The sequence below is a fragment of the Chelmon rostratus genome, chromosome 2 (assembly GCF_017976325.1).
Source record: "Chelmon rostratus isolate fCheRos1 chromosome 2, fCheRos1.pri, whole genome shotgun sequence".
Taxonomy (NCBI): Eukaryota; Metazoa; Chordata; class Actinopteri; order Chaetodontiformes; family Chaetodontidae; genus Chelmon; species Chelmon rostratus.
The window spans coordinates 16267498-16277979 of NC_055659.1; the positions used below are offsets into that span (position 1 = coordinate 16267498).

The 10482-nt window shown below is 41.5% G+C and overlaps 1 protein-coding gene across 1 annotated transcript; it reads right to left on the bottom strand.

The window, feature by feature from the left end:
* Positions 1 to 5562: 5562 nt before the first annotated feature.
* Positions 5563 to 9814, bottom strand: LOC121615396 (transmembrane protein 88). Its single transcript, XM_041949743.1, has 2 exons — positions 9521 to 9814; positions 5563 to 5790 (listed from the first exon to the last, which is right to left on the bottom strand). The coding sequence occupies exons 1-2, from the start codon at positions 9812 to 9814 to the stop codon at positions 5563 to 5565; spliced, it is 522 nt and encodes a 173-aa protein (XP_041805677.1).
* Between the last annotated feature and the right edge of the window lie 668 nt (positions 9815 to 10482).

A 10482-nucleotide genomic window follows, 5' to 3' on the forward strand; every position in this document is an offset into this window, starting at 1 on the left:
GGACAATTCAGAGCTATACGAGCAGCTTTATTTTGCGCCACTTGTAATTTGTGCAGATTACTTTGTGTTGTATTTGACCAGATGACAGCACCATACTCTAAATGTGATAGAACTAGTGTCTGAATTAGTTGTTTGATCAAGTAGTTTGGTATAAATTTCTTACAATGTTTTACTACTGCCATGCCTCTGCCCATCTTTGTCACCTTCTGATTAATGTAACTGTTCCACAACATTTTATCATCAATAATTATCCCAGTAACTTTACCTCTGTCTTTTGCTCTATATGTTTATCTCCTAGCCTTAGGCTCAGTATGGGTGCAAATTTCAACCTATATCCTGAGCCCAAAACAATAGATATAGTTTTTTCAATATTAAGAGCTAATTTATTTCCTGTAACCCATTCCTTAATAAGGATTAGTTCTTTATTTAACACCTCATTTAACTCCTCTACTGTACTTGCTGAAGCATACATTGTGGAATCATCAGCGTACATCGCCATTGTGGCAGAATTCAATACCAGAGGCATGTCATTGGTAAGTATGGAAAATAAAAGTGGCCCCAGACAACTCCCCTGTGGCACTCCACAACCTGCCTCTCTCATTTCAGAATAGCTGCCGTTAAAATAAACTGAGAATTTTCTGTTTGTTAGATAACTCCTCACCCATTTATTTGCAGAGTCTTCAGATCCATAACACCTTAACTTATTCAACAGGAGGGAATGATCCAACACATCAAAGGCTGCACTAAAATCTAGTAATACAGTGCCGATTATTTTTTGCATCTCTATCTCTCTCAACCAGTCATCCGTCATTTGTGTTAGTGCTGTCGTTGTAGAGTGCCCCTTTTTGTATGCATGCTGAAATATCGTGTTTAAGTTGTTATTGCAGAAATACTCTTGGATTTGTTCATATACAATCCTCTCCATGATTTTACTCAAGGTAGGCAGTAAGCTTATTGGTCGACTGTCCATCCAATGTGAACAAGAGCATCCTCAAATGCCCTCAAAGCTGGAGTCATTGTTTCTTTTCATATCCACTGTGCTGGAGTACAGAGCCACAACAATGACATACACTCCACTGTCACACTGTAATACTTCACATGTCTGCACAGTGCGGGCAAAACATCAGGAATATTAACTGATAATACTGTTGCCACTGTGTGGTGTTATGTTTGTTTTTTATTTCTCGGTAAACATGTATATACGCACACACACTTGCACACACATTAGCTACATAGTATATTGATTTATATGGGATTCATATATAACTGGCTCAAAAATATTTTTAATTGTATATAAATGGAAAACAAATTCACTGACTGAATGACTCTTAAAATGTTTTTAACAGTGTGATGGGAACCAATGAATAATGATTAACTGGCAGCATTGATGAAAAGTACATTTGGAGCATTTTAAGGGGGTCATACAGGGCTTTTATAATCTATAATTATAGTTTAAAGAGCCGTTATTACAGTGTGTGTTTGAAGGGCATGAATACCAATGACCCAGTGCTCACTCTGCCACATGCTGAAGTCTCTCTCTGGCTCTCACAGCTAATTGTCTGGTCCATCCTTCTGCAATTTCCTCCCCCATACTCTGTATGTAATTGTCAACCACTTAACAACAGAGAACTCCAGCGATTGGCCCACATTATAAGACAATTTTCCTTTTTAACTTACAAAAATCCAATTTGGTTTAACTCTCTCTGTCTCAGGGCAGAACACCAAAAGCTCAGGCACATTTTAACTCACTTTGGAATAAACAGTATACATGCAGAGGATGATTTCAAAGCCTTCTGGTACATAGGTGTGTGTTTCTTTCAAACAATTGCATGGACTGCCATGAAATTTAGTACAGACGTGTGCTCCACAGGATGAAGTGTAAAAACTTTGATGATTCCTTTGAGTACCCGATTTAGGTGGATCAATTGGCTGAATATGGCAGAAATGTAACATAATATTCATAAATATGTTTTCTCTAGTCCATTCACAGAATTTCATGTTTTTTGTAAGTTTCGCAGCCGCCATATGTTCTCTGACACGCTCGGAAAAGAAGGGTGAGGTGAGGGATATACAATTGGATGCAATCTGCAACCTTGCGACTAGATGCCACTAAGTCCTATACAGGTCCTTTAACTTTTCATCTAGCAACATCATCATCCAAATGTTAATTTGACCAACTTTTTGGTTTATGACCAAAGACCAGCAAATCTAATGGCATAACCATTGGCCTCAGCCTCGGTCCATCAGCAAATGTTAGCAGCCATGCTAACACACTAAGCTAAAATGGTGAACATGTTAAACATTGCCTTCAAAAATCTGCGTGTTAGCTTTCTCACTGTGAGCATGTTTGCATACTAACATTAGCATTTAGTTCAAAGCACCACTGTAGCTTAGTACAACCTCACAGAGCTGCTGGCATGGCTATAGACTCTTACAATAAAAAAGAAGCCAAACATGTCATGTGGTAAATGTTGTCCGATCTCGAACAGCCATACAAGAACTTTGCCTCAATGAAATAGTCTAAAAAGCAGGATTAAAACCCTTCATTTCCTGGTTGAAGAAAAAGTAAACCACATTTGAGCAGGCATTCAATGCCAGTTTTCTGATAACAAAAAGGTACTGTGGTTTGATACCCAGCCCTTTGCTTTTGTCAGGCAGGCAGAAACACATGCTTTCAGTAAGCAGACATTGTGAAGGACTTAAACAAATTACCAGGTAAACAAAGCCATCCCCCTGTGGGCTGATACTGAGAGCTGTCACATGTCAACACACGCAGGCTCTTTGAACAAGAGCAGGATGATGCATCTGTCAATATGTACACTGCTGAACTGGTTTAATGGACCACATACATCATCAGGACAGACTGGACAACCGCAACATTTCACTTTAATTTGCTTATTTACTCACTTGGACTGCACAAATGTGACCAGAGTAACAGAAGGGTGAGAAGGGTCAACATCTGTGTCATATTGTTTTGTTTTGAAATTGAGGTCTTCATGCCATTTCAGTGTGTTTTTTTTGTGCGTGTTGTGTGTATATGTTTGAGAGTTCAATGTTAAGCTATCACTCACCGAACTGTAAACTGTAAAACCTTTCTGAACCTGTCACACATCAAAAAAGAGACAGTCTGGAGGGGAAAAGCCCTCTTTTTCTTTTTATTGATGAAGGCCTGAATATGCAATTTTGCAATCTTTAGAGTTCCGTAAAATACTGGAACTAATAGGGCTTCATTATTGTAAACAACCAATTCACATACAATGAAGGTCAATAAAAGGACTTACATACACAGATACAGACAAAACACAATAATAAATATGTCTGAACAGAAAATAAATACATTTCAGTACGATAACATTATCATAGGACAGGTAATAACTGCTCCTCATAAAATATGATTTGAAGCTTTCTTCTGAGATATAAATCCTCCAAATCTGAACGCCTGATTACGGAGTGTCATTGATGAATTTAAAATACCAGAATGCAAAGAGGCAGCAGAATGAGCTCCTGATCAGATGATTCAAACTCTCTTTAACATCTAGCCCCCACTGAACAGACATTGCTTTGTTGTCCTGTCAACTTCTGTGGTTTTTATAATGAAGGGCGTGTTTTTTTTATGCCACTTGAATGAAGCATGTTTTATTTACTGCCCTCCCTCCCACCAGACATGACTGCTAATGATGCTACATCAGATAAACTTGTTCAAGCACAAACATCATTGTCCTTTTAGCTCACCTCACAGACAGTATTTAGGTCCTGGTATGCCACTTTTATCATACATTTTACACTATTTTTTTCAGGGCCCCAGAGAACATACTGGACCAGCTCAAAGTAGATCATCAAATCTAATGTTAGCAGTATGTGTTGATTTTTTGCTGGACTTCTAATGTGCAACCACACATAACTTCACAGTAATATGTTTCTGAGAAAGTCCCACATGTAACCATGTAAACATGTAACAGGCAATACAAAATCGCAAAAATATTAGTATTATTAATACTTCCATAATAAACTGGTTTGTGATGTGTATCTCTTCAAACTGCCACCTTGTCAAAAGAAATTTGCAATACCTTTGCCTTTGCTTGCAAAGGAAACGCCTACATTTATCCTTCATTTTACAAAAATGATTCGGATAGCATTTTTTTCTGGCCCATACCAAGATGCATTTAGTTCTTGCAGATTAAGTGTGTGCAGAATATCTTTTGTGATTTTTGTATGTGAGGTTGGAGTACAAAGACGTCACTCAACGAATTAACTGAAAATGATTCAGTTTCTAAAATAAAGATAAATACGACTGAGGTGGAAATTGCTACAATGAAATTCAGTACAATCTCAACTTCTCGTTCTCAGCAAATCACAAAATGACCTTAAATATAGAAAAATAATGGAGACACCTTTCAACAACAAACCCAGCCTTGAATGAATAGTTTGATATTTTAGGAAATACGTTTCTTTCTTTCTTTCTTTCTGAGGGTTCATTGAGATAAGTAACACAATTCTTCTATCTGCCCATTAAATATAAGGATAAAACCAGGAAGTGATTAGCTTAGCATAGCATAAAGACTGGAAACAGAGGGAAATAGCTAGCCTAGCTCTATCCAAAGGTTAAAAAAAAAAAGCCTAATAGCACCTCTGAAGCTCCATAATTAGCAAGTTATATCTCTTTTGTTTAATCTAAAAAAACAACACATTGAAGGCATCCATGAGTAAAACCCATGAAGGAATAAGAGAGCTGGGTAAGGTGCTCCCACTCAGCTCTGCTGCCAATTTGTCCCAGTGGCCACTCTTGGTATTACAATGGGAGCATCCTCTAGCCAAAAAATTTTTTTCGCCACAGACCACCATAAAAGAGACATCTATTGACAGGACTACAAACAGTTTGTTCTATTGTGAATTTTAATCCATGATGGTTGCACATATGTGAAACTTTCACAGAGCTTATAAAAGCATTTTTTATTTGTGTGACGTCGCTCCAGTGTTGTCTGGAGCAGCAGCAGAGACACTAATGTGCATATGCAGTGGACCAATCAACGCAGAAGCAAACCTGGCCAGCTTTGAGTCCAGGATCTAGCTCCTATATTGCATCCACAGCAAAATGACTTGTTCTTTTCACACTTTGGTTTTTGTACAAATTAAACAAACAGGATATAAGGTGTTAATTAGTAAGCTTTAGAGGTGCTCATAGGCAGATCTCTGAACTTTGGACAGCTGCTTCCCGTCTTTGTGCTAAGCTACGCTAGCCGGCTGCTGGTTGTAGCTTCATTTTATCATACAGACATGACAGTGTTATCGATTCTCATCTAACTTCCACCAAGAATGTGAATAAATGTATTTCTGTCAAATGTCAAACCATTTCTTTAAAACATGGAATCTCTTTGAGTCAACATCTCACTATAAGAAAAGGTAAGATTTATCATAGCACTGTTGTATTGATTACACTGTGAGGTGTTTCTTTTATTATGTCAATCCCCTGTATCTCTCTGATTGATTTTACACTGATCTAACTTTCGGATCCCTCCTGACTGTCAGCATAGTGGACCCTTTGCGTCCCCTGTGTTGTCTCGATCAGACCCAGGCGTGGATATCGCCCACCCAGTCCAGCAGCTGCCCTCTGTACCAGGCTCGCGTGATTGGCTGAATGAGAAGCAGGAGTCGAAACCTTCGGAGCAGGCCACAGAAGACGGCGGCCGCCACGACCACGAGCGGCGACATCATCACGAAGCCCAGGATGATGAGGGCGGAGCAGCTGTTATCGTCAAGGTAACGGCAGATGGCAGAGGGGGCGTCAAGGACCTACAAAGACAAATACAGAGGGGATCATAAGAGTAGACAGAAGGGCTCCAGAGGATGTGATGAACATTTTGGCAACAGCAGCTTCTCTTCTGTCAAACAGCAAATAAGTAGGATTCGTCATTGGCTAGGTATGATGGGTGTGTGCGTGTGTGTGTTTGCATATGCTCAGGGTGCAGAAGTGGGATTGCGTGGGTAGTGGACTGTGACAGTTTCTCCCAGCCTCCCTCTGCAGTTCAGATAAGAAGTGGCTCAGTAGCTGTCAGTAAGCCTCTGAGCTGTCCATCACCTGCGACAGAGGCCAGAGAGAGGAAGACGGAAACAAAAACAAGATGTGAAGGAGGCGGGAAGAGAACCAATCAATGAATGGATAAAGAGACAAAGAGCAAAGGGTGAGATCAGAGTGCACGTGAGGCAAAGACACACACTGACATCCTTCGCAGAGACACAAAGTACAAGCACAACGCCGCCTTTTCTTTGCTGGACACACTCAAAATGGTTTGGTTACGTCTGAAGCTCTAAACGATTTCCCATTGTGCGCTTTGTCAAAAGGAACTTTGCCTCCTACAAATGTACCCTAGCAACAGCAGTGTTTAACACGAGCACACACAGAGACACACCTCTGTCAAGTGCACACTGTGTTTTCACCGAGTACATTTTCCTCCTTGTCGTGCTGTCAGTGCACAGCTGGTGCTGGCACCAAATCAGACAGTCTTCTCAGTGGGTCTCCTCTCTCCACGCTCAGTCTGCTGCCAGCACTCTCTGACTGACACTGTCTGTAATTGTTTGCTCTGAGCTGACATTCGCTCTGGCCCAATCACGACTCTAATTTCTTAGCCTACGTGAACTTTGCATGATCTTAATTTATCTGCTCTGTCATACGCGGCTGCACCATCAAAGACCAAATCATTCACGGCCGAGGCAGCCGTGGTCTCTGGCAAAAGGACCGACTGATTCAAAGGTGGGATGTAGTGTTATGACCCGCCGAGTGAGCCAAGGACAGAGCTGTGGATCTTCACAGCATGGTTTGGCTTGATGCCCAGACCCACCATATTTTACTGATGATCCGTCTGCCCCTCAAGTGACTCACAAAAAACGAGCCGCACCCTTCCCCTCACCTCACTACGAGAAACACTCACAGGCTCCAACCACCGACTTTAGTCCTGATCTTTTTTTAGCTTGTACTTCATAATAAAAACCAATAAGCACAAACATGAAGAACAAGCCTGTGCACCCTTGTGGAGAAGGTGTCAGGGGTATGCATACAACTTATGCTGCCAAAAAGACTTTGCTTTAAGGCTGTGATTGTCTGTTCCTCTTTCAGACTCCAGGTGCCAGTCTTCATGAGAGATAATCCTCCCACTTTTTGGAAATGACATGGGCTTACCTGCCTAAATTTACAGTTAAGTTAAAGGAGACGGGGTGGGCGGGAGCAGATTTGTCATTGGAAATGATCTGTAAACACACTGTGAGGTTGGCACAGATCATTACTTTTTTTGGCTACTTTGAGGCAACAGAAACACACTGTGCAAATTTCCCTGCTCTGAATCAAAATTCCAGTGGTGGGAGGAAAAAATATGTATATTCTCTCCCTGATGGGTTTGTCATGACACTCTCCAACTATCTTCAAGTCAAGAATCATCTATGTAGTGTTTATTATATTATATTGATATTTGCTGAGTTATGTAGTGCCGGAAAATGTTGCAGGAAAAGGACGCGCCACGTTGGGGCCATAAATGTTGGCGAGGGTAAACTGGTTTGGTTAATAGATGTATTAATTATCATCAACCCTTCGTCTGGATCAGTAATTCATGTGTTATCAGTTAAACTGAAAAACCATTTTGTTTACTGCTGAACCTTGAGGAAAATACTTTGAATGATGTTGCTTTGAGTTCGTTAGTCATTTTCCTTTAGTTCTATAGGATGACTGATGATTTTAACCCTTTGCGGATGCCATGTACAGTCCATGCTACCAAGGTGAGTGTTTGCGAAGTTTGTCTTGATGATGTGATTGACGTTTTGATGGTAATTTCAAGTGAGTCGTCATGACGTCTTTGATGAATGATTCTGGGTCGGCTGGTGATCTTTCAGAGATGCCTGAGAAGATGGCGTTATCGTGCATGGGATGGATTTGTAGGTCGAGAGTAGTTTATTTCAACTGTTTGTTGTCTTTAGTGACAGCCTCCATTTGTTTGCTGAGTGATTTAACAGAGGTTTCTATCTCCTGGTTTGATTTTTGCAGTTACGATGTTATTATGGGCAAATTTCAGGCTGCTGCAGATGTCTTTCACTTTCTTGTGCAGTGATACCAGAAGATCCAGCTTTTTCTTCATGCCAGCCAGCAGACTAATATCAATTTCTGTGGTCAGTAGATCATCAGTGTCTGGTGAAGAGTCTCTCTTCCTCCTATTGGAGGGCTTTGCTGAATCTGGGTCCATGTTGATTTGCAATCCTGCACTGTGAGGTTTTAGCACGTTTCGGGTTCGTAGCAGCAGATGGATGTGATTTGATCCGATATGTCGTTTTATAGGTTTGTTTAAGTGTTTCTGTGCTCTCAGCAACAGCACCACTGTGTTGAATCTCACATCAGATGTCCGACTGTCACGCTGCACTGAGGAACGGCTTCTAAACAGCTGCTTGATGTGGCTGGAAACAACGTTGATAAGAGCAGTGAGAATGAACCAAAACACCAGTCTTATTGTTTTCAGGAACACGGCTGAGCTGCTTTTGTCCAGTGCACTAATAATGTATTTAATATTCAACAAGTTTGTGAGACAAGTAATTTTTTGGTCATCTTCTAACTGTAAACAAGCTGCTTTCATTCAGAACACAGCAGATTTTCCCTAAAATGATATTAGGTCTTGTTTTAAAAACCCACTTTTCATTTTCCCAGGACATGCGACGAAGGTTCCCTCCAGGAGCATATTACATGGTACTTGTCGTAGACCACTATCTGGACTATCATAAGGACACGTCCAGCATGGTGATTTGTTGTTTGTATGGTTGCCATGGAAAACCAAATGTGAACTTGTGAAGATTACTGATCAATAAACAGTAGGGATGGTGTCAAAAAATAGATGCAGGACAGTATTGTTATATTTTGCAAGAAAAAATTTTACAGCTGCGAGGAAGCAAAGAATCATTTGTTTTCCAGTGTAACACTCATTAAATCTTGTTTCGACCACCTGCAGCAGTGCAATTCTGTGTTTGCTTCCAACGTATCAGGACATTATAGAGATCTATACAAGGATGGTTGTTCCAGTGTGTTCAGTTTGTGTACAAAATGTATTGTGATTTAATGTGCGATGACATGTTGCAGTCACATTTGCAGCAAAGTAAGTAAAAGAAAATCAGAGTGGATAAAACAAACAAAAATGAACGATCTATTGGAAAATTATTTGTGGCAAAAAAAAAAAAATATATATATATATATAATTGCACAAGTCAGTTCAGATGTTCAAATACTGTAATCTGGGGCCCAATATGATTCAGTAAATAAAGTCCTGTGTCGGATATTATAGTCTGTGCCAGTGAATCCCTGTCCACTTCAGCCCAGCATCCTCCGATTCATCATCCACAGGCAGGATTAGCTCAGATGCAGCTTTACAACTGAATTTCTGAGCTCAAATTACACCACTTGTCGACTAGAATAACTTTTCCACTCAGCTCGTCCTTGCTGCAAAGGGAATAAACAACAGATTGACCCGAGAGCACAGCGTTGCGGTCAACTCACCCTGGAGTGGCAGAGGAAACCGACGTACAGAAGCAGCATTGCAGGCAGCAGCACCACAGAGAAGACCACCGCCAGGAGCAGAGCGCTGGCTAAGACGACACACAGGTTCCAGAGGATGAGCGCTGCCCCGCAGGCCACGCAGCCGCACCTGCCTCTGCGGCTGCCCCACGCGCTGCCCCCGCTGTGGGCCACGGGAGGGGGGAGCATCTTCACTCCCTCCCCGATCCAGAACTCCTCCTCTTTCTCCTCCTCGCCTGAACCGCCATCGTCCAGGTCCACGTCCATACCACACATCCTGAGACGGGCAGGGAGGGCAGACTCTTTTAAGAGCAGAATTGTCCTGATTCAGACGGTTTTGATTTAATGGATGCAAAAGAGATGTAAAAAATGTACAGGGATGATGTGCTATTGAGGAGTCACTGTGTGTCTTTAGCAACATTGTCTATTTAAATTGTGTGTCTGTATCAAATTAATGGAAAATAACATTATTCCTAAAGTTTGCGTGCTGAAGGAGCCCATTTCTCAGCTTGTCTTCATTTTCATGTTGCATCACACACCCAAAGTGTCCAGTATGGACCCTGTCCAGGCTGGATGCTGGATTTCATTTTTGCATGCATGCTAAATTGTAAAACCTTAAATAAGAGTAGTGAGATACAGAAGGAGCCCTGACCTCTCACTGCTTCTTTTCTCCATTCAGGCAGCCAATAACTCATTAGACTGTGTAAATGAGGAACCGATTGCCTGCTCTGACTTTACACACACACACAGAGGCTACACACACGCTCCTTGGTCGATCTCATCGATCGGGGCTTTGCCACTAGAGCCCGGACTGTGTGCCAATGCGATCCCTCTTAAACGGATCACTCGACCCGGAGAACCTCTTGCAGAGCTGCAGAACACAAACCAGCACCACAGGAACCGGACACATGTTCTGCTGCTCTGCAGTTTCAGCACAGCTTCAT